This window comes from Gymnogyps californianus, chromosome 28 (genome assembly GCF_018139145.2).
Source record: "Gymnogyps californianus isolate 813 chromosome 28, ASM1813914v2, whole genome shotgun sequence".
In the NCBI taxonomy this organism is placed as follows: Eukaryota; Metazoa; Chordata; class Aves; order Accipitriformes; family Cathartidae; genus Gymnogyps; species Gymnogyps californianus.
This window is the reverse complement of record NC_059498.1, coordinates 4,745,145-4,768,627: the sequence shown is the minus strand read 5'-3', so window position 1 is coordinate 4,768,627 and position 23,483 is coordinate 4,745,145. Positions and strand designations below refer to the sequence as shown.

Sequence of the window (23,483 nt, the reverse complement as noted above, 5' to 3'; positions counted from 1 at the left end):
CCGACGAGGGACTCGCCGAACTCACCGGGGAGGCTGGGGATGGGCGGCCCCCTCCCCATCTTGACACCCCACCCTGGCTGCGCCTCGGACCCCCCAGCCCAGTCCCTGGCTGGAGACATGGACCCGTTGGGATGGGGGATGCTGGACTGGGACCCACGCGAGCTGGGGATGGGGGATGAACTGTGCCACGGGGGGGGGGGACACACTGGGAGCGACCGCTGCTGGGGAAGCAAGGGAGGGGGGGGTCAGGGCCAAAACCCCTCCAGGGGTGAGGGTCCGGGCACAGCCCGGGTGTCTGTCCTGCTCAGCCCACGGGCACCGCTCTTCCCTTGGGCGCCCACCCGGGCTTTGCCTGCCCTCTAGTGCCCAGCCTCCCCCCGGCCCCCCCCTCGCACCCAGGCACTGCGGGGGGGGGGGGGCTGGCCCGTCCCTCCCTTTGGGGACCAGCTGTCCCTCCTTGCAGCAGCATCCCCACAACAGGGATAACCCCCCCACCCCCCTCATTCCCATCCTCGCCTGGGTTTCGGGTTGTTTTGGGTGATTTTGGTTTTTAATTCAGCCCCATCTGCCTTGTTGGAGCAAAAGGAATCAATAAACGCAGCAAAGCGAGCTGGCCTCTGTGAGCTCCCCCCTCCCAGCAGGGAGAGGGAAAGGGGGGAAAAGACCCCTTGTGTCCCCAGCCACGAGGTCCTGTCCTAGGCAGGGACATGAGGGGGGTCCCATGAGCCTCTTCCAGCCCCCCCCCACCAGACCACCAGGGCAGGGAGAGCACCTTTGGGACACAGCAGGTCACCTAAGGATGGGGCACCCCTTGCCCCATCAACAGTGGATTGCTGCTGGAGGTAGCAGGGAGGTCCTGGGGTCTCCTTACCCCTAAATAAAAGCCCAGCAAGGACCTGGTTGATGACAGCATCGTGCCCACATGGCAGGGACACGGCTGTCACCCATGGGGATACCTTCCGCAGCCCCAGCATGCAGGGAGCAGAGAAAGAAATCCCTGCCCTAAGAGACAAATAATATTTTATTTAAGAAAATAAGAGAAATTCCCCCCTGGAGTCCCGGGGCAAGCTGGGGCAGCACCCACAGCGGGCACAATGCTGGGGCAGGCCCTCGCAGTGAAGGGACAGGGCACAGGCAGAGGTTTGCCAGAATGCCTGCCAGCTCCCCCCCCCCGGAGCAGCAGCGAGGTCTGTCCCCACACAGGGTCCAAGCCCAGGATCTGGCAGGGGACAGGGACACCCTGAGTGGGAGGAGAGGTCCGGAGGCAGGGAGAGGGTCCTGATGTGTCCCCATGCCATGCAGAGCCAGCAAGGGGACGCTGTGCGTGACTGATGGCGAAGAGGGGCAGACCCTGGCTGGAGCAGGGCTGGGGGGGCCCAGGCAGGCACGCAGAGAAGCCCCCCCAAGGGTTTGGTCCTCAACAGAGCTCCCATCTCCTGCTCTGCCGAGTCTCCCAGGGCACCCCATTTTCGCCAGAGCGTCTGTGAATCCAGCAGCAGCATCTGTCCAACCTCGAGGGGGGGGGACTCCACATCAGCAGGCACAGACGTCCCCCAGTGCGGCTGGGGATGGAGAGCGGGGCCGGGCTGGCCCTGCCTCCGTGCGTGGGCAGCAGGGAGGCAGAGTGCAGCACGAAGGCACTTGGGCTTTGCACAGCCGAGTGCGGTTCGCTGCTCCCGGGGGCACCTCGCCGGGAGCAGGGTTGGCACTGTCCCCCGAGGCACCGGCCACATCCAGCCCTGCCCCAGCCCCGGCTCACAACCCACGCAGCCGCCGCTCCTGGTTCAGCTTCTGGAAGAAGGTCTTGCCAAATTCGTAGGTGCTGATCATGATGGCGCAGGCGGGTGCCACCTTAATGACACGGGGCAGGAAGCCTGCAAGGACAACCCCGTTAGCCCCTCGGTGACACCAGGGCACCGGTAAACCCCAGCCCAGGGGCACGTCCTTACCTGCAAACAGCCCCCGGGTGCCAGACTCGGCACGGATGCGCCGCATGAGCAGCCAGGTGGAGGAAGACTTGGAGGCTGCGACTGCAGGGAGAGAGGAGCGGGTGAGGGTCCGGGGATGCCCACGTACCACTGGCGAGTCCTGGTTGCCCCCCCAGGCACCCACCCGGAGCCCGGCCAGCTCACCTGGGTGCACCTCGCTGTTTCCCAGCTCAATCTGCCGCTGGGTCTTCACCACGTCGAAGGGCAGCGTCAGCACTGCAGCCACCTGCGGGGCCAGCAGCCGGGCGGTGAGCTGGGACCTCGCCGTCCCTGCCCAGTGCCAGCTCTGCCGTCACCTCCTGCCGCCGTCCCAGCCCCATCCCTTGCTCCCAACAGGAGCCATTCCCCCCCACTCACGGCTGAGCGAGCCCCAGCACGGTGCAGACCCCAGGGCCCCAAACTCACCGTCCCGGAGATGGCCCCGGATGCAAAGCTGATCATGAACGTGGCCTCATCCAGCCGGGCCTGCCCGCAGAGCCATTCCCTCACCAGCTCATAGTTAAACCAGTAGAGAGCTGGGAGGAGATAAGAAAACACCAGTGCTACAACAAGGCACCCCCAGACACACCAAGCTCCCCCCTCCCCACGCGCAGGGCTGCCCTGGCCCATGCTTGTGTCCCCCCCCATCTCCCAGTGCCACTGCTCAGCCCGTCCTCCCGCAGCCATACCCGAGAAGGGGACATCTCGCAGCACGGTGGGTCCCCAGCCCCTCCACAGGGACAGCCAGCCGTCCTGAGCCACCGCCGACTGGATGCAGACACCCAGCTCCCGGTAGCTGAGCTGCCGGGACTGCATCTTGGTGCGGATGAGCTCCAAGGGGCTGATGACCGTCACAGCACCCACTGCAATGGAGGAGACATCGGGCGTCAGTCCCGTCCGCTCCAGCAGCCGTCCCGGAGCCATCAGAGCACCATGCCAGGAGAGCCAGGTGCCCAATGTGGGCACCAACAGCCAAGAGACCCACTGCGCTCTCCTGCAAGGACACAGGGTGGGCACGGGGGGACCCCCGGAGAGGAGGGGTACTCACGCCTGGCGAGGGCCCCGGCCAGCAAGGGGATGTGGTGCCCCCGGCTTCCCGTCCGAGCGTGCAGGTAGTCCCGGAGCTGGTCGTAGGTGGTGAAATAAATGACGGTGGCTGGCACAGCCATGACCCTGCCGAGGAGGAGGGGTGTCAGGGGCATGTGTGCCCTCGCCGGGGGCTGGCAGGAGGCTTGGGGCTGATGCCTGTGTGCCCAGGCAGATGTTAGCACCCAGACTTCCCCCCTAGGCAGGGTCCAAACTCACAGGGTGGGGGGCAAGCCGCTCCACAGAGACCTGACGCCCTCGTAGCGTGTGATCTTCACGAAGGCATCCTGGGGAGAGAGCAGAGCACCAGGGAGCGGGGTTGGGGAGGGGAGACGGGCAAGCACCCCCCCCCAGCAAACACCCTGACCCCCCCTCTGGGACAGGGAGGCTCCTGCCCACCCTGCCTGTGCCCGCAGCCCCTACCAGCGTGCCGGTGAAGTGGGTCGGGGCCTTGTACCAGGCGGTGCAGCCGTTGCCGTTCTGGCAGACGTACAGATGGTCCATGAGCCCGTTGCAGTAGAGGAAGCACTTCCCTGGGGTGGGAGGCAACAGCATCACCGTTAGACAGGAGACCCTTCCCCGCAGCCCCGTGCCCAGCCCATTTGATCCCCAAAACAATCATCTCTTCCAGGAGAGAGCCGAGCCCTCAGTGGCTGAGCCTGGTGGGGACCAGCCCCAGACCAAGGCCAGAAGAGGGATAACCCTCCAGCAAGGGTCTGACCACGGCCTGACCCACGGGGTGCGAGGACGGGGGCACGACAGGAGCCATTGCCAGCGGCAGGAAAGGTTTATGCCTCACTCGGCATCAGCTCCGCTGCCCTGGCACAGTGGAGATGCCATCGTAGGGAGCCAGCATGGCCTCTCCACTGTGCTCTCGGGCCAGGCACGGGGATGCCAGGGAGCAGGGAGCAAGCAGGGCAGCGGAGATCCAAGGGGACTTTGACGTAGCAACGAGACAGAGTGACAAGACAAGGCAAGGACAGGGGGACCACAGACAGCCAGGCCTGTTGCACAACAGACCCCCAGCAGACTCCCCGGGCAAGGACCCAGCGGGGACGTTGCACGGCCAGCCCCAAAGCGGGGCTGCAGGAGCAGCTGCGGGGCTGGGGACGATCGCAGCCCCCACACCGGAGAGGGATGTCCTCTCAGCCAGAGGAGCCCGAGCCGCCACCAGCGGGGAAACAAACCAGGGTCAAGGCTTGGGAAAGCGAAGCCGCTGGTGGCAGGAGCTGCCCGGAGCCCCCGGGCGTACTCACATGTGGCCTGCTGAGTGCCCCAGGGCACAGACTGCACTGGCAACGCTGAAACACACAACGGGGACATGCTGAATGACGACACGGGGGACATGCCACCTCCCCGGGCTAGGGCACACGCGTGTGCCGCAGCTCGGAGCTGGGCAGTGGGAGAGCTCCGTGGGTGAAGGGGCTGGATACCCCCGCAGCCACTTCCCAAGCAGTCCCTGTTGTCACCAAACCAGTCCCTTGGGACCAGCCCCAGCCCGCTGACCCCACAGGGAGGGGGGCAGAGCCCATGGGGTCTTTCCTGCCCCACGGAAGCTGTGGGGAGCAGCACAGAGACAGGCACAAAGGCAGCGGGGGAAAGAGCAAGCAGCCGGAGTGGGCTGAGCCCCACCGCCCCGCTCCCCAGCGGGCAGGGGGCTGCCGGGCACAGCGCTGACCCCACTCGGTGTCGGCACGGGGCTGCGCAGGGGGAAGGACGGAGCCAAGCATCGGCCCAGCTCCCCCAGCAGGGCCCCCCGAGCCCGTCAGGACGAGGGGCCCATGGTAACCTGCCACCTCGCGATGGCCCCACGCTCAGGAGCCGAGACATCCCCGCCACCGGCTCTGCCAACCAAGACATCCACGTGGGCTGCTCGCTGGCTGAGTGGGGTGGGGGGGGGATGACTGGGCAGAGACCCCCATCCCGCCCCGAGCGGGGTTACCTTTGGAGAAGGGGGTCCTCTGGGCCTGCAGCCGGATCTTCACCACGTCCAGCGGTGTCACTGCAACGACACCATCCTTTAGCCATGCCGCACCGCGCCAGCCCCCCGGCGCCCACCCGTTCCCTGTGGTCCTCACCGAAGAGGGAGGTGAGGATGGCCCCCGTCCCCGAGGCCAGCATCTGCTGCAGCGGCGTGATGCCCCCGCCGGGGCTCGGCAACATCTTCTCAGCCATGGCGCTGGCCCCCTGCAACACACGTCGGGGGGGGGGGTGGTGCTTGAGGCCAGGGGTGCTCGCCGGGGGGGGGTGTCCCTGCCCCGGGACAAGTGATGGCTCCCCAGGGAGCCCCCCCAGCATCCCCACTCCACCGGTGCGAGGACAGGCGTCCAACGTCTGGCTGCGCTATCGGCATGGCACAGGGCAGGCGCGGCCCCCCCCCCGTAATCGTGCTGCCCTGGGGGGGGGGACAGGGACCACTCCTGGGGCTGGCTCAGCCCCGATAACACCCCCCCCCTCAGCCCCCCCGCTGGCAGTGGGCCCAGCCTCGCTGGAGAGGTGGGGACAGTCCAGGCCAGCCTTCTGCGTCCTCGGGGAGGGAGGATCATCCCCTCCCCGTGCTTGGAAAATTAAGGGGCAGGAAGGAACAAAGTCCAAAGACCAGCCACGCCACGACAGCCCCCCCGGGCCCGGCTGAGACGGCAGCGGAGCCCAACGCAGCCATGGGGGAAATCCCCCTTGCACAGGGCGTGCAAGCTTGCAACAAGCACTCCAAAAAGCGTTCGCACGTCCAAAACCTCCTCCCACCCCTCCACCCCGAGGCTTGGCAAGGCTGCGGCCCCCGGGGCCAGCGTCTCTGCCCTCGGGAAGCGGGGGATATCGCACCCTTCCTGCGGGAGGAGGACGTGGAGAAGTGAGCCTAAGCGTGCCGTGCACACTCCGGACCAGCTGCTCCCCCTCGCCGCAGCCCGGGGATGGTCCTCACACCGGGACCGGGCCGTGGCTACGGCCGGCTTCCAGGCCTCGGGAACCCATGGGTTTTTTTTAAAGGCAGGGAATGCAGCAAAAAAAAAAAAACCAAAACCCTTCACCATCTGACTCAGCAATTTGCAAGGTCAAAGAAGTCATAAATCTCTCAATTACAGGCTTTGGACTTGTTAGGTGCCCAAGGCTGCGAGCAGGGACAGGTCTATCCTGGAGCTGCACACGCCAGCCCCACCGGGAGAGCTGGGTGCTGTTTGTGGGGTGGGCACGGGTCCCGCACGGGTCCCATTGTGCCCGTCACGGGACGGCGGCGAGGCGGCGCAGCGCCCTGGCACGCTCCCCGCGGACCACGCAGCCGTTGCAAAACCGTGCCGTGGGCAGGGCGTTCGCCCCAGCGCCGGATCCTTCCCTCTGATCCAGCCCTTCACGTAAACTCTTACGCAAGCAGGGAGAAAATCTCTCGCTCACAGCACTGCAACACCTGAACAGCTTAAAACACGCTATTTATACATGCCACAACACGGCCCTCTCCCCTTCTGTAGGAGGGAGCGGAGCACCTCCAGGGCACCGGTGAGGGCTTCCCGGCTGCATCCAAGCTCCCTTCTCAGCTGAGAACCGCTCCCTTTTCCATCCAGGAAAAAATAAGCCCCTAAAACCATGACCCAGACCCCACTGCTTGGTTTGGAGCGCTGGTGGGTCTGGGTACAGCACTGTGATGCTCGGTACAAAGACGGGGGGAAAAAAGCAATGCATGTTAAGATGATAAAGGCAAGAAACTCCAGGGGACACGAGGAGCTCAGCAGCCTCTTCCCACGCAGGAAGGGCCCAGCTGGGTGTTCGAGCTCCGAGCAAGAGGGAATGCCGACGGAAACCCTGCGGGCAGAACCCTCCGGTGCTTCCCAGCACCTGGGCTGCTCCAGCCTGGGGCTGCGAAGCTGTGTCGTTGTCATCCTCCCCCTGCGCCGTCCCTGGAAGCGCCTGAACAGCACCAGGGCCCTCATCCTGCCTGGGCGCACCCCCGCCTGTGCTGCCCTGGCTCGGGCAGGACCCGGGCGCTGCCCAAACAGGCAGGGACGGCTGCCAGCCCTTCTGGGGAGGGCTCGACCGCAGGACACACTGCAGCCCCCCCCCCCCACCCTGCGGGTGGGCTGAGGGACAAACTGTCCTCCCAGGGAGCACGGGGATGGGTGCTGTGGTGTCCCCTAGGGTGCACAGGCACCCAGCCTGGCCGCCCGCTGCCCCGTGGAACCCCCCACGGACAGAGGCACCACCCCCTCCCATCCTGGAGCTTGCACCTCTACCTGGGGTCTGCAGCCCCCCTCCAAGGTTTGTATCCCCTCCCTCAGGGCTCGTAGCCCCCCAGCCCAGGGCTGTACCCCCTCTGCCAGGGTTTGCAGCCCCCCCGTGCACACGACCCCCCCCTCCCCGGGCGCTGCACCCCCTCTCTCGGGGTCTGCAGCCCCCCCCCCCCCCCCCGGCACTTGACACCCCCCCAGGCTTTGCACCCTCTGTCCTGGGGTTTGCCCCCCCGCCCCCCCCCGGGGCCCCGCTCCCCCCTCCCCTCCCAGCAAGGCCGGGAGCCCGGGGGGGCCCCGCGGCCGCCTCTGACCCCAGCACAGCCGCACAACCCCGGTACCGGGGGAAACTGAGGCAGCGGCCCCGCGTGCCTGGCCGCGAGGGGGAGTCACGGGGGGGGGGGGGATCATCACCGGGGGGCCCCGCCCCACCTGTTCATTCCAGCCACGTGCGGCGTTTCCCTCCGCCGGCACCGGGAGGGGGCGGGCGGCGGCGCCTTTAAGGAGCCCCATGGGCGCTCCGCGCCCCACCGCCGCGCGCCGGCCCGCGCGCCACTTCCGCCCGCGCCGGCAAGCCCGCGCACGCGCCCTGCGGCCCGCGCGCCCCTGCGCCCCCTGCCGGGCCGGGCGGCTGGCTGCATCCGCAAGGGCAGGCGCGTACCGGGGAGCGCCTTGCACACTCACCGTGCTGGCAGAGGGGCGCCTTGCACACTCACCGCACCAGAAGCCTTGGGGCTGTCACGCTCACCATCCCGGGGCCAGCGGGGTTTGCACACCCGCCATGCCGGAGGCAGGCGGCACTCAGCGCTCCCTCCGGCGCCGCTGCCTGCAGTGCGTGCAGGGGCAGGTTGGGACACGGGACTCGGCCGGGGCCCAGCGCGCAGGAGCTGCCCCGTTACGCGCAGGGTGCCACGCTGCTTCCCACAGCACCGAGCCAGGGTCTGCGCTGCTCCACTGACTGCTAACGAGGAACAAAGCCCGTTAGTTCCCTCCCAGGCAAAGCTGGCCCAGGCACAGCAAGCACACAGCATCTTCCCCTTCCTTCTGCAGTCTGTCAGCTCAGCTCCGCTGTGACCCAGCGAAGGGGGTGGATGTTGTCCAGCACTGGAAGTTAGAGAGGCCAGACCCTCACGCACACAGCCTGGGTGCCAGACATGGCTGCAGAGGATTTGGGGTTTGCCTGAGCATAGGCAGCAGCATGGCGGGTGCAGCGCAAACCTCACCCCATGAGCAGAGAGGCAGCTTCTGCGTGTGGAGCAGCCATGGCTGGGGCTGCAGTGAGGATGCTGCAGGGCAGGTGCTTCTGCAGCCTGATCTTACTGGTACCAGGACTAGCAAGGAGGAACCAGCTCCTCCAGGGTGCTGCTGAAGGGAAAGTGAGGCACCAAGAGCCAGCTCCCACCCCACTCTCCCTTGTGAGGCCGAAGGGGAAGAGGTGGGGGCCAGCTGAGGCCTTTTAACCCCAAACAGGCTGAGGAGGTGGGGGCGTTGGGGCCTATATAATGCTGGCTGCAAGAGCCCCTGGGGAGGTGGGTTGTGGGTTGGTGTGTGTGTGTTGGGGGGGGGAAACTGGGGGTTAGGGCCTAAAAAAGGGAAATGTGGTATGTTAAGACTTGGGGTGGTTTTTTTGATATTTTGCTGTGTGTTAGCTAGCTGGAAAATCTCTTTTATTTGAAGGGCTACAGGTTATCTCTTGTGTTTCTAGCCCTTCTACTTGAGAGTGGCTTTATTCATGAATAAGCATGAGAAGAGGGTTTTTAAGTCCCTTTTCTGGCTTTAGATGATGTAGTTAAAAATGTGTTTTTATACTTAGGGGTGTACCCCTCAAAATGGGCTGCTGTAGTGTCTGGTAGTGGCAGTGGCTCATGTCTCTGTCAACAGGTACAAACACTGGAGCCTTCTCTGTTACTTCTACCTGGTCCTGTAAGAGTTGTGGCTTAACTTAGGGACCTGCCTTATCTGGGAGGCTAAAATCCTATCTCTGCTTAAGGTAGTTGTTAAATTTTGGTCTTTGTACAGTATTGGAAGTGCTAGTGTTTCCTGTAGAGAGTCCCAAGTCTTTTTGTGCAAAGAAGTGAGCTCTCTGAGGTGGTCTGATTTCTGTTGGCATTTTAATCTAGAGAAGAGGCTTTAAGCTTGCTTGTTTGTGGGCTGGTGGGAGAGTAGCAGAGCCGTGCTGAAGGGTGTCCTTGCACCCTGCCCGATGAAGATGTTGCCTGATGCTGTAATGTGAGCTGATAACAGCAGATGGCTCTCAAAGCCCCTCTGAAACCTGGATGGACGCTTCCAAGGAGCACAGGCTCTGGCCTGGCCCTGTACGGCCCCAGCAGGTAACAAGCGGTGGCTGACTGTGGGTGCCTGGGGCAGAGGAACTGGGACGAGAGCACAGTGGTGCTCCAGCTGGTGTGTCCTCCTGGTAACCTGCAGGCTAGAGGTTCCTGGTGACTCTGTATTTGTGTGCATGCGATAACCTCACTGCAAAACCTGTTAGTGGTGCTATATAATGCAATCCTCTAGCTTACTTTAGAGTAGGGTTGAACTCTTGCCCTGACTTAAACTCAAGGACTAAAGACTGCACTGGTGCCTACACCCCTCTCCGCTCCTCCGTGGGTGCCATCCTGTGGCAAGAACGGGAAAGACTTCAAGGACAGGCAATCTACAGATGGCCACCACCAGCAGACTCTGCCTGGGGTAAGCAGCAGCAGTTTAGGGCTTCAGAGTCTGCAGACACAGTGGTATTTGGTAAGTAGCCTGTCTCACCCCGGAGTGATGTTCCCTGTCTCTCTGCAGAACTGGCAGAGCTGTGGTGGCTGCTCTTCTCCAGCAATAAAGTCCCTTCTGGCTGCTGGCATCTCTGAAGTTTGTCAGCGAAGGGGGCAGCTAACGCCAGGAGCAGTGATCAGGCTTCAGCCCTGCGAGCTGCTGGTGGCATCTGGGCAGAGGCTGTAAGCACCCCGGGTTTGTGCTTGAGGGAGAGGAGCTGCTGGGGCTGTTAGCCTGGGTGCACAGACACAAAGGGGATCCCAAATTCTCTGCAAGCGCTTGCTGCCCTTCTGTGATACCAGGTCCAAGCGAGTCTTGACTTTATGTGACGTGAGGCCAGGAACCTAATAATTCCCACAAGGTCATGTAAGTGAATACATCCTGTAACTCCCTAATGAGTCAACTCTGCCTCTTACAGATACACAGGGTTTAAATGATCTGGAGAGCGTCTTGTAGCAGCCAACTTAGAAATAGAATAATGATTAATTAAAAAAAATATCCTTGGGGTATTGGGTCTTAGATTTTCTATTTGTGGGTGTTGGGCTCTGCATGCCTTCCACACTGCTCAACCAAAAAGAAAAAAGAATAGTCTTTTTCCAGCTGGGGTGGGGGCAAGAGGGAAGTGTATAAGATGGTGTGAGTGCCTCAGTCTTAATTTGTCAGGTCTCTCCATTTGCTAAAGTGATCAGAGGGCAAGTGGTGAATTTGTTTTTCCTGTGCTCAGTGCAGCTGAGAGGCGAGGACCTTGCTGGCTGGCTCTTTCTGCTGAGTCATGGCCTGCTTGCTGCCTGCGCCATCCTAACACCGAGGGTGTTTCTGTCTCTGATTTACATCTTTACAGTCCTGCTGGCCTTGGCAGGGGTTATAGGGGTGTATCATGCTCCGATTGCCTGTGAAAATGAAATGTAAGTTGACTTCAGTTGGAGAGAACTGTGTCTGAGTTGCAAATATGTGTGTTTGGTTTCAATTTGTGAGGAACGGAGCCAGCTGAGCTCTAATCCCCTCTTGAGCCGCAAAGTTACATGTGGAGTTAGAGCTGCTGGGGGAGGTTTGCGTGAGTCTTGTTCTGGTCTGCTCAGTGCAGGCCTGGGTAATGCCCGCTGTTACTAACAGCGTACAAGCATGGCTGGGAAAACCGCTTGTGTAATGCCCAGCTCCCTGCTGCGATCTCCATGGAGAGGCTTCAAAGCATGGCGAGCTTATGAAACCCAGCTGGCTCCCTGGTCCGATGCCATGTCCGCATTAGCGGCTGTGCCCTGGGAAGCCAGCCTGAGGGCTGCGTCTGCCTGGGGCTTCCTTATTTAGGAAGGGGTCATCCTGTGGTCTATCAGCATGCAATAGCATCTGGAATTGCTTCAGAAAGATCAATCCTGTCTCCTTGCTGGAAATAATTTTGAAAGCGATTAGCCCATTTCCTTTTTTTAGGTGAACTTTAAGGGCCAGATTGCAAAAGGGATCTGAGTAGTACTGTAATGGAATTAAGCTAGTGCAGAATTTGAGTATTTATTTCAGCTAGGATCATTATGGTTTTGCAAAAGCCATCCTTAAGCTGAATTAAGTGACTGAAATGAAGCAGCTTGTGGACAGATGAGGCCCTGGGGACATCAGACTTAAAACAACTATCACCCAGAATTCATAACACAGCTGCAGTTCTGCAGGTCAATTCCCACTGGAGGTGAGATCTGAGAAATCCGTGTCCTACCTTCTGTAGCACCTGCCAGGGAAAACCTTGATACAGTTGTGAAACAGGTTACAAAACTCACCTGTGAGGAAAATGAGCCTTGTCTTATGGATGAAGAAACAGGTATGGAAGATAAAGGCTTAATGCTTTCCTCCCTAAAGGTTTCCTTTATAATTAGATGTTAAAAATAGTGTCTTGTTTCCACCTAGCAGCAGTATGGGCCAAAAGGAATGGAGGGGAAGAAAGAGCCTGGACTGAGTTAGAATGGTGGGATAAACTCATGATTCTTTTTCCTATAAACAAAACCACCCTATGAACATGAAGTGGCCAGAAGAGCTCTGTGCAGTAATTAAAGTCTACATTAGCTGTCAGCCTGCTGTGCGTACAGGTAAGAAATCTGCCTACAGAGTGTTTCTCTGCAGTTCCTCTTGGGCAGTGCAAGATCTGTTGATTACCGTGAGCTCATTCCACTTGGGGCTCGGAGCACTCAGCTGTACTTTGGGAGACTGCGCCAGCCATTCCCGTAACGCTCGGTATTGCTGCAGCAGCATCCTGCATCCATCCAGTGCAAAACAGTGTGTGCCTGCCGGTGCAGGGAGCGGAGGTGGAGGGCTGCTGTACCTGAGATGTAGTACAAAATGAGTGTCTTGCTGCACAGTGGGGCTTTGCATCAAAGGCATGGATCTGCAGCAAGCTAGAGCTGTGTGTGTGTTAAGATGTGGGGAGTGAGGGCACCTGAACAAGGAAGGGAGTCTTCTCCCAGTTGCCTCCCCTCTGACATGGACATTCAGCCCATGTTTTTGGCCCTGCAGGGTGTTGGTGAGGAGGAGAAGCTGTATGTAGATTAGATTATTTCTTTGCAGTAATCTTGTTTGCCAAGAAGATCCATGTGCTTCTATTTCTCTAAACACAGATGGAATTAAACAGCAAGATGCTGGGTCTTTGCTCATTGTGCCTGTTCTAAATAGGACTGCTTATGAGTCTCTTAGCATTTTATTTTCGAGTACTGTGCTGCCAGGCTTCTGTGGCTGTGCCCTGGGCCAGGACAGGAAGGTGCTCGCTTGTGTGATTGCAGTCTTCAGGACTGTGGGGGAATCATTGCCATTTTACTTGAGGCTGGCAGTACTGTGGTCCATCAGCTGACGCATTTAATTCTTGACTAGCCTTTGCCAACAGATCTTCTTAATGGCCAGAATGTGGTAAGAGTGGCTGTGCCTGAACATCAGCTAGGACTGGCTGATGATGCTTCCCAGGCCATGATTTCTTGGATCCAAAAGGGACTCGGTGCCTGGTGAGCTGAGAACTCAGGCAGGCAAAGCTGAGCTTTGAGATGACTTTAGAAAGCCAGGTGCTATCATCCTGAGTACTTTGTGTTAAGAAATGAGGGTGGGGAGTCCCTTTTGGTTTTGTCGTCTTTAGATGAAGAAATAGTCCTGTTAGAGGATGCTCAGCTGTTTCGCAGTCAGTCTTGTGTTCCTGGTACATCTGTACTGCCTGTAGGAAGAGCTGCTGTTCCAGAATTGGACTCTAGCTGCTTGCACTGGAAGTTCAAATTCGGCTTGTTCTGTGTTGTCTCGCAAGGATGGATCCCCTTGTAGCACTGTAGTATTTATTTTACAATTCCCAAAGCAGTGGTATTTTTTTGAGAGAAGATGTGTCTACCCTGGGAAAATTGTGCATCTAATTTATAGTGGGTACTTTTTAGCCAGTTTAAAAATGGGTGGAAAAGAGCTATTCCCCTGGTTTTAGATGCCTCACCTGTTTCTATTGACCTGAAAAAAACCTATCTCAGTGCTGCATGTTCATAAAGCCAGATTTTTTCTCTCATATGACTGTACTTTGTGCTTCTGCAGTTATTGATACTGTAGTAAGAGAAGGACTTTGACTCTCCACAGGACTGCAAGACACCTCGAGACCTTTATTCCAAGCAGAGATGGACTGTTCCCAACCCAGTCTGCTTTTGTAAACCTCTGGTGCTGCAGGGTCCACATCTGTTTCTCTTTTTCCCTATTGAGCTTTCCCTGTCACCATCTCTGCCAGAAGCCTGTTCTTGGACTGGATACTTGCCCTTGATTTGCACCTGAATGTTTCTCAGGAAAACCTGGAGCCTGTCTGACAGAAGATCCCTCCTGCAGTTTCTCCACTAAATCCAATTACCAGGGATAGTAGCCCTGTAATGCAAGGCAGCAATTCCACTGAGGGGTCTCCACTGTGTCCATAATGTTCCTGAGCAGAGCATCTCATTGCCTTTCCAGATGAAGCAGGCAAGGTGGAGAGGGATCTTTTGGGAGTATGCCTTGTTTCTTCAGCCTTCCCTCCACTTTCCAGTGCTTCAGGCTGGGTTGTGGGTTCTGTATTGGGTGGTGAGAGAACCCCAGTGCCCCTTTACACCACTGCCTGCCTCAGGGTGATTCATGTCACCTGGTGACTCCTTCCCCCAGGTGTCTGCTGAACCAGATGCAAATTGAAGCTGCCCACCACTGTTCCTCCATGCATGCTGTGGGATCCCAGTGCCTATCCATTGTACACGTAGTTGGAGGTGTGTGGGTAATGGCAGCAGAGCTGCCTGCCTTGGGTAGAAGGCTCCTTCCCTTTGTTAGTGTGGAGCTTACAAGTGGATGAAATTAAACCTGGATGGCTGCATGCTGTAGCTCCTGTCAGGGGCTGGTGAGGAAGGTAAGGGGATGCTGTTAGCAGCTAGTGAGCTGTTAGTATTTTCCTCTCCTTCCATTTTGGGGACAGCGGCTGACAGCACAGCTGGGCCCGAGGTGGTGAATCCAGCCCCTGCAGCAGGTGTCTGTATGGGATGCCTGGCTAAACGCAGGCCGTGCAGAAAACAGGAGCCAGGGCTGGGAGAGGCGGTGTCTCCCATCACCCCTGGGCTGTGACCGGCAGTGCCGGCCGGGCGGAGGCCGGTGTGGGGCCGCAGGACACCCCGCGCCAGCCCCGGCTCTGCCGCCCCTCAGCGCCGAGCACAAAATGGCGCCGGGGGCGGTTAGAGAGGGGGGGGCCGCGCGCGAGCGCCCCCTCCTGGGCGGGGCCGCGCGCGCCCGCTTCCCGCAGACAAAAGACCGCGGAGGCCCTGCCCGCCCGCCGCCCTGCGCACCGCGCATGCGCCGACCTCAGCTGGGGAGAGCGCTCCTGGGAGGGGGGGTACGAGCCGCGCGGCGCATGCGCGCTGCCGCCCGCCCCCCCCCCCCCGCCGGCTCGGCGAAGGTTCCGGAGCTCGCGCGCGCCCCCCGCCCCTCCCCGCCCCCGGCCCGCCCCGCCCGCGCCGCCGCTGTCACTCGCCGCCCGGCTCCGGTGCGGACTCCCCTGCAGCGGCAGGTAGGGGCACGGCCTCCGGCCGGCGGGAGGGAGGGGGACGTGTGGGAAGGGGTGCTGCACGGCCGGACCCCTCTCTCCCCGGTCTACCGGCGCTGCGTTTCGCTGTCCCCATGCCGAAAGCGTGAAACGGGTGGAGAAGGGGGGGGAGGAGAGAGGGAGAAAAAAAAAAAAAAATCCATACCCAACCATTTCAGCCCAAAAAATCGCCGCGGAGGGGCGTGTCACCCCCGGTGCCGGTTTACCCGGGGGGCCGCCTCGGCAGCCCGCTCGCTGCAGCAGTGCGAGGGGCGTCCCCTGCGGCAGCGCTGCCGCCCGGCTGCAGGTGCGCGGCGGGGCGGGGTGGCCGGTGGGGAGAGAGGGTGGTGGTGGGGGAGGATTCCCCCCCCCCCCCTCTTTTTTCCTCCGGTTTTTTGCCCCGTTCCCTGCGGCAGGTGGGGCCGGGGGCTGTGCCGGCGGGGCTGCGGCAGGAGGGGCGGGCAGCGCCTTCCCGCCCCGGCGCGGTGCCATCTTCTGCAGCCGCCCTCGGGGATGGGGGGGAGGCGGGGGGGGGCAGGTGTAATTAAAAGAGATAAATTAATCAATAACAGAAAACCATGAGGAAAAGGCATTTCAGAAAACGGAGCTGTCCACGCCCAGCCTGAAATTTGGGGGTGGCAAGCGTTATTGAGGTCATGGCACCCCGGAGTTGCCTTGCTTTGTTGCATCCCCCAGATGCCCGGCCAAGGGATTCCAGTATTTGATGTTAACAGCGCCAAGGTGGGTTCCTGTGCTGTTAAACCCCGGGTGTTTTCCAGCCAGGCTGGGGATGCTGGTGCCGAGCCCTGTGGATTTGGGGCTGGGGTGGTGCTGCTTGGTGTAACTGGTGGTGTTGGCAGTCCCGGGATGTGCCTTGCACCTCGCAGGTATCCCTATGTTGTGCTGAAATTGCCCCCTTGTCCCTTTCATTAGCCTCTTTCCATGCTGCCTGTTCTTTCTTGTCCTAAAATCGCACCAGGTGGGGTGTGGGGCTGGCCCCCTTCCTGGGGTTTGCCTTTTTTTCCTTTTGCTGCTGGGTATTTCTTTGTTTTAAGTCTTAACTTCGCAGGTGTGAAAAGGGAAGTTTTCTTGCCAGGTGTTTCCAGGCGCGCTGCATGGCACATCTGCCCTCCTGGCTTGGAGCAATTAAACCCGTAAGGAGTAGAAGCAGCTTACTTCAGGAGAGGGATGGAGATTTCTGCCTGCATCCCTGTTTGCCGTGTTAGCACAAGGGAGGGTTCGGTTAGGGAAGATGATTTTTTTTTTTTTTTTTTTAACACCTACAAATGCAATCCTGTTGTTCATTCGCAGAGGGCAGCTGCCATCACTTTAAAGGGAGTTTCTTCTTCCATTTGCTGGTGGTACCACCATGCGAGGTGCAGCTCCATTTGCAGCGAGAGGCTGGTCTTGCTTAGAAACAGGCTTGCTGGAACGAGCAGCTGAGATGAGCTAAGCTGTCACTTCAGCAATTTGTATGCAGCATATTCCTGAGCTGTCCTGTGCTTATCTGCATGGATCTGGGCAGATGTCTAATGTGTCTGAATGAGTGGAACAAAATTCACTACTGAGAATCATTAATTTGTTCTGTCGAGCAATGGCTGCTCTCTTACATCCGATGAAGGGTTTTTGCCTTTGCTGCCAGTACCTCAGATCTGGAGTGTTTAATGGTTTTCCTTGTGCAGTTCAGGTTTTTTGCATTTTTTTTTTTTTTCTCAAGGTGGTCAATCAAAACAGGTCTCAGTTGGGCGTTTACAGGCTGGTCTTGAGAGAAGGATAATTAGAATCTCATTCTCTCTAGAAATGAGAAATAGTCTAACCCAGTTACACTTTCTTCCCTCTTGATATGCAGAATGCTTGGTTTTTACCCCAAGATGTCCAATTTAAGGAGAAGAGCAAGGTGGTGGCTGACTTACCTGTAGTGCACAGAGGTTTTCCAGGCAGATAATTCACACCTGATAGAAGTATTGCATTTTCCCATTCTTGCTCTAGATAGAGTAATGGTGTTTGGAAGGAGGTGTAAGGCTGTGGCTTACTTCCCTGTGCCATCCCCCGGTGTTAGCAGAGGTACCTCATGCTACTGAATGCCCGTGGAAATGAAGGCTTGTGTTCAGGGCTTTGGAATTAAGATGCAGGTGGGGTTTGTTTTTTGAGACCCAGCTCTTGTGCTCTGGGGAAATGCGATGCCAGTCCCACAGGTTGGTTGCTTGGGTCTCCATCCTCCATAAGGCTTGATTGCAGCATGAGAGGATCCTAGGACAGTTGAGTCTTGAACACATAGAGCGTAAAATGAAACACTTGGTGAGCTCTGTTTGGTTTAAAAGGTTATTAGGCCATTAGTGTGTGCATGGAGGTGTCCAGTGCTGTGGGTCTGTCTTCATCTTGCCCAGCAAGATGGCCAGAAGTTGACCCTTGAGAAACTTGAACTAAACGAGCTCTGCCTGTTTTAATGAGTGAAGGTGCGAAGCATGGTTGTCATTGTTTGAAGCCTTTAAATGAAGACTCTGTTTCTTTCTAAAAGAGGACCATATGTTCAGCCCTGCTCTGGGACAGCTCGCTGCTGATCTGCAGCTTTCAGGTGAACTTGTTGCAAAGGTCCCATCTGACATGAACGTGAGACACCTCAAGATGTTGTGGTCTCTGCCTGGGAGAGCAAGGCTGTTAGCTACTGTGGAAGGGGCAGGTGGCATCACAGATAAGATACGGACAATTATCCTTCATCAGCTGGGATTAGCTGAGATGAGGACAGAAGTGACAGGACCTCTGTGTGCCCTGTGGGGAGCTCCCATGGAGAGGAGATGGGTCCAGTCCCTTCAGGTGACAAGTACAATAGTATGGGCTTTGTGCCTCTCCTCCCTCCCTCCCTCCCTCCCTCCCTCATTACTGGCCCTTTTCAAGTACTGTGTTAAGTATTTACGGTCAGGCTTCTAATTTAGTCTTCCTCACCCTGCATCAGTTCCTCTGGGTCGCCTTGCTGCCCGCTGCTTCCAGCCTCTTCCTTCCCAAGGCATTTCGTTCAAAATGTCCCATTCCCTCTGTGCTTAATAAACGGCAGTTTCAGCAGGACCCAGCTGGACCAAGTAAACATACTTATCTGTCCTGAGCAAGGAGCGCTGCAGCTTTCTCACTTCCCGAAAGCCATGGGGAAGTCTGCTCCCCTGGCCAGGAGAGCAGTCCTCATAGGATAAAAATCAGGGAAATGTGACACTGCAACTGCTCTTTCCATGTTGAGGCTGAGCCTGGTGTATCTAGTCAGGGACACTTGTAGCATGCCAGTAAGGTGGTGTCGTGGTTTAACCCCAGCCAGCAGCTAAGCACCACGCAGCCGCTCCCTCACTCCCCCACCCCCAGCTCCCAGTGGGATGGGGAGGAGAATCGGGAAAGAAGGTAAAACTCGTGGGTTGAGATAAGAACGGTTTAATAACTAAAGTAAAATATAATACTAACAATAATAATAAATATAATAATAATTGTAATGAAAAGGAATATAACAAAAAAAAGAAGAGGGGAAAAAAAGGAAAAAAAAAGTGATGCACAGTGCAATTGCTCACCACCCGCTGACCGATGCCAGAGCTGCGATCCACCCTTCCCGGCCAACTCCCCCCAGTTTATATACCAGGCATGACGTTCCATGGTATGGAATACCCCTTTGGCCAGTTCGGGTCAGCTGCCCCGGCCGTGCTCCCTCCCAGCTTCTTGCACACCTGCTTGCTGGCAGAGCACGGGAAACTGGAAAGTCCTTGACTTAAGTGCTACTTAGCAACAACTAAAACATCAGTGTGTTATCAACAGTATTCTCACACTAAATCCAAAACACAGCACTATACCAGCTACTAAGAAGAACATTAACTCTGTCCCAGCGGAAACCAGGATAGGTGGGTGTCTTAATCTTCTGCCTTTCATGTTCCTCTGCTTCATTTCGAAGAACCATGTTCTTCATTGCATCCTTGTTGATCTATGTTGCATCATTGTGTTTTTTCAGGGTTTTGCCAGCCATGGGATTTGGAAGTGTTTGGGTACCACCTGGCTCCTTGCATATTTGCTGGGGCTTAGCTGAGTGGTTCTTACAGTGTAGTAGTGGGGAGCAGAGCAAATCGCGCCTTCATGACGTTTATATCCTCATTTGGAAGTTTGGCTTTGCAGCATCATGAGGCTGTTCGAAATGGCTGGGGAAAGCCACGTTGAAAATGCTTTTGAGATGGTGTCTCTGCCGTTTCTTCTGAAAGCCTGTGTTCATCAGCATGGGAGTAACAAATTGTCCTGACACTTACAGCAACACAGCCGTAACTGCTTTGCCCGTCGGAGCGTCTGTGTGTGCCTGTGCGGGTGTTTGGCATTGCCGTTTGAGATGCCGGTGCTGGGGTGTGTCCACATCCAGACTTTCAGACAAATCCCTTTTGTTGCGAAGCGTTGAAAATTGGATCATGAAGCAGTGTCTCAGGGGAAGTGCTGAGGGTGGCCATTCCCTTTTTTTCCCAATAGGAATGTTATGCAAAAGCTGGAAGAAAGCTGTAGATTTGAGTTTGTCTTGAGCAGAATAAGCTTATTTTGCCAGCCCAGCGCACTGATGAGGCTTGGTTGTTGTCTCTGCATCTTTTGAGGGAGTGCTGCTAATTTAGCTGTAGCAATGCTCTGACACTTGATGAATTAGTCAAGAAAGAATCAGGGCGCTGGCTTCCACCCAGCTCCCAGTATTTTCCAGTTTGCTTAGCCTGCTGGTTGATGAGGTCAATTGGCTAGTAGGTTGGCTTATTGCTTCCTAGGCTGTGCGCTCGCTGTGGGGCTGGACCGTGAGAGTTGGAAGCTCGTAGTGAAGTGTCCTGGACTTGTGACAGACTTGTGGGTCCTTCATCTAGGTGATGCTGAGACAGTGTGTGGCATGTCAGAGCTGTCTCTGGAGCTGCTGGAACATGGCACAGGTTTAGGAGGGTCGTGGCTCTGCACGCAGGTAAAGCAACCATCCCCTGAACAACAGGGTCGTGTGTTGTGCTTTCTGGGTATATGGCTTGCTGTAAGATCTGCAGACCTATGTAGTCTGTGAAGAAGCGCTGTGAGCCCTTTCTTGCAAAAGCAAAATGGACCTCTCTACCTGTATTAGAACAGCTGAGGCTGTTAAACAAAATCAGAGATGATTGTTTCCCTTGTGTGCCTGCCCCGTAGCCAGGTGGAGGGGGAACCCCAGACTCAGCATCTTGGCTATTCCCAGCCTCTGTTCAGAGAAGCACTAGCTGATGTCTTGGGAGAAGGACCGCAGCTCTCAGGGGATCTCTCACTAGTACTGCAGTCGCATCGGAGCTGGGCTGGCTTTTTAGGATTTTCTGCCCATCCAGTGTAATCTCTGCTTTCTACCTCAGGAGCTTTGCTTGCTTAACTGTGGTGTTTAGACTCCAGAAGTGGGCTGGCATGGTGTCTGGGGCTCACCCCAAGGGCAAGCCCTTGCAGTTGGGGGTGCTCATCAATAAAGTAGGCAGTGCTGTAATGCATGGGTTGCTGGCAGGGCTCTGCATACCTGTGGAGACAGAAAAGAAAGGAAGTAATTGCAGGAGTAACTTGAGCTGGATTGCTCATCCTTGCCGAGCAGTGCAGGGATGTTCCCGCTCATCTCAAACCAGTCCTGAGAAGAGAATTAGGGTGAGTGATCCTGGGCAGACGCGAGTGGGCTGTTTGGTGGCAGGCAGCCCTGCCAAAACCTTGCAGAGCACCAGGCTGGCTCAGCCTTGCCAGAGGTGCAGCCCTCAGTTTGGATCACTGATCCTTCTCGGAGATCCACAAGTGGTGTAGTGTCTGCTCTGTGCAGCATCGCTCCTGCCTGGCTCTTTAGCGTGAACAGCCCTCAATCCCAAGCTGTCTTTGCAGATCACCCCAGGATGTGGTGGATATAGCAGAGAATTGTGGCCCTTCAGGTAACCCCTTGTGTGGTTTTTGAGGTGAGGCGTGAGGACTGAACGAATCTCTGAATCTGTTCTTGCAGCAGGATGAATCTCTTCCATCTGCAAGTTGAAGCTTTGTTTCTCACTGAAATCTGCTGGTTGTAGGCTGTTTTTTAAAGCGCCTGTGGAAAGCATATGCAGTTTATACTGGAGTCTGGAGGAGATGTATCTGTGCCTTCAGACTTGAGTGGATTTTCTTTGCAAGTCTAATGAGCCTTCATGCTCCTCAGAAATCAATCCACTGATTTTTCCCTTTCCCTTCCAAGCAGTCTGATTAGTAAAGGCAGTTATTACATGTGGTGTGGCTCCTGTTTTCAGTGACTTTTCTTTAAATATCTAAGGAAAGGGAGCACCAAGGGATACCTTCTGTTAAGCTAAAAGGATTATCGCTGCAGTTGGGCTAATTATTTCCATCTTTGCAGCCTCCCCACTGTACCTGCCCTGACCTCTCTTCCTAGAGCAGATCTGGTATCACTATCTGTCCATCTTTGCCTCTGTGCCCTCCCTCAGCACTCTTCTTGAATTGCTTCAGAGCGGTTGGTGGGATTGCACCATTAGAGCCCTGGGAAGGCGGGTGGATTTGTCTGAGCTGTGCTGTTCGGCTGGTCGGTGTGTGTGTTGCTCCAGGTGAGCTGTGGCTCGGCTGTCTGTGATGATGCTCTCGGGCACATGGGAAGGATGAAGGCTGATGGGGGTTATTGCAGGATGAGGTGCAGTCTTAAGGGACAGATTATACAAGTCCAGAGGAAGGACTGTATTAAACTCTGCTGTTCATGGAGAAACTTCAGCATGTACAAGAGAGGTGATGAAACCACTTGTATTCCTGATTTTGAATAGTGTGTGTGTGACTTTGAGTGCTGTGTGCTACAGAGTAGCAGGGCTTTCTGCCACTTGTCAGCATTTCACTTTACGACTCCCCATCAACTCCTGTCCCAGGCTGTCTGCCTGGAAGTGCCTGATGTAATTTCAGATGGATTTCGTCAGTGTGTCAAGTCACTTGCTGCAGAATGAAATTCCTTGAGGTGTTTGTAAATGGCTCAAAAAATCTCAAGAAGCCTCTCCCATGATCCGTGAACACATCCAGCTCAGCAATGTACATGTTTGTGCTGGCCTGGAGATCTGTTTTTGAGCCATCAACTGTCTTCCATACATTGGAAAAAAGTGTTTGCTGGGATGCCCTTTTGAAGTTGAAATTGGAGAAGTAGGGGGTTGTTCAGAGTGGTGAAATTCTTCCCTGCCTAAGAAACATTTAATCTTTCATTTGATCAAGGCTTGACTTCAGTCCTGGGTGTGTTGGCTTGGTCTTACCATGAAGGTGTGTGTGTCTTGCTCACAAGCAGCTTTGCTCCTTCTTTCTCTCAAATGTCACTTCATGTGAGCTTCCTGGTGCAGGGAACACATCTGGCCAGCTGTGCACGTTCTCAGTTGAGCTGAGGGCAGAGCGGGTCTGTCAAAGTCAAGATACGAGGCAAAGTGATGGGCAAGGAATGTTTGTTTTGGCTGGCTGCTGTGGCTTCGCATATCCAGGTAGCAGGGTGAGCCTTTGGCAGAGGGTGAAGGGGATTATTCTCCAGTGGCGGGTGGTGAGCGCAGGGACCACGTGAGCTCTCATCAGGCTGAGATGCAGCAAGATGTGAGTGGAAGGGGGACAAGAAGGGGGCCAGAGAGATGGAGTAAAGCTGGCTGAGGGTTGAGGGGATATGTGCATACTGTCTTCTCCCTGGGACCCTGTCCTGGGAAGGGGCTGTTGGTCCTCGATGACTGGAGGTATGGTAGTGGGAAGGCTTTGGGAGTGGCGATCAGCAGCATGTCTGCATGACAGTGTCAGAACTGTGTGTCCAGGCTGAAAACTTGCTTGCACTGGGCTTATAGGGGACAAAATGTTCCTGTCCTGGTTTGCAGGGCTCAAGGTGAGTGTGTTCATTGTGTCGTTAGTTTGAGGACACAGTGATGACAGAAGGGGTGTGCCGGAAGAGACTTTCCCAAGAGAAGGGATAATCCAGCGGGATGAGCTTCCTGGAGGTTGGTTTGTAGCTCTAGCCTTTTGTGAACGCTCAGGGTTATGTGTCAGTGCAGGCTGGCAGGAGGAACCTCTGTATAAAAACGCAACTTTTATCTGAAAGTGTACTTCACTTTGGTATGATCAGAAGTAAAGGAAACCTAAGATTTGTAAATGTGGCTCATGTTCCTTTCCTAACGCTGACCCACCTTGTACAAAGTGCTGACTAGCTCCATGCGGGTGCTGAGTATTTTATTACCCTCCCACTGCAGATCCTGGATGTGATGGGGTAAGAGTTGCTGGGACTGAATTACCTTTGTGGTTTAAGGTGAGACCTGTGATGAAGCTGGCTTGTGTGATTGTGTTACAGAAGTGGAGCTTCACGTGCTCTCTGCTGGTAGCTGTAGCTTGTGGTGTCAGACATCAGGTGTTAGTGAGCCCAAAGCTGGGATTTAATCCGAAGTCAGAATTGCCTTTTGTGGTTCATTTTCAGCTCTTTGA

The 23,483-nt window shown here is 56.7% G+C and overlaps 2 protein-coding genes across 11 annotated transcripts in view; one reads left to right on the top strand and one right to left on the bottom strand.

Annotated features, from left to right (window-relative positions):
- Positions 1-1,003: 1,003 nt before the first annotated feature.
- On the bottom strand, positions 1,004-8,023 carry LOC127026486 (probable mitochondrial glutathione transporter SLC25A39). Of its 3 annotated transcripts, none has more exons than XM_050911775.1 (12): positions 7,987-8,023; positions 5,132-5,240; positions 4,996-5,055; positions 4,310-4,354; positions 3,477-3,586; positions 3,273-3,340; positions 3,016-3,140; positions 2,657-2,830; positions 2,394-2,503; positions 2,133-2,214; positions 1,950-2,030; positions 1,004-1,874 (listed from the first exon to the last, which is right to left on the bottom strand). In XM_050911775.1, exons 2-12 carry the CDS (start codon positions 5,226-5,228, stop codon positions 1,756-1,758), a joined length of 1,071 nt encoding a protein of 356 aa, XP_050767732.1. In that variant the 5' UTR covers positions 5,229-5,240; positions 7,987-8,023; the 3' UTR covers positions 1,004-1,755. The 3 variants fall into 3 exon arrangements, with proteins under 3 accessions (XP_050767732.1, XP_050767731.1, XP_050767733.1); XM_050911774.1 differs by lacking the exon at positions 7,987-8,023 and adding an exon at positions 7,703-7,748; XM_050911776.1 differs by lacking the exons at positions 4,310-4,354; positions 7,987-8,023 and adding an exon at positions 7,703-7,748.
- A 6,956-nt stretch (positions 8,024-14,979) lies between these two features.
- MAPT (microtubule associated protein tau) overlaps positions 14,980-23,483 on the top strand; it is a 53,092-nt gene continuing 44,588 nt past the window's right edge. For all 8 annotated transcript variants that reach the window (XM_050911760.1, XM_050911759.1, XM_050911758.1 and 5 more), the window contains exon 1: positions 14,980-15,041. The gene's annotated coding sequence lies outside the window, so the exon portion shown is untranslated. The remainder of the gene's footprint in view (positions 15,042-23,483) is intronic.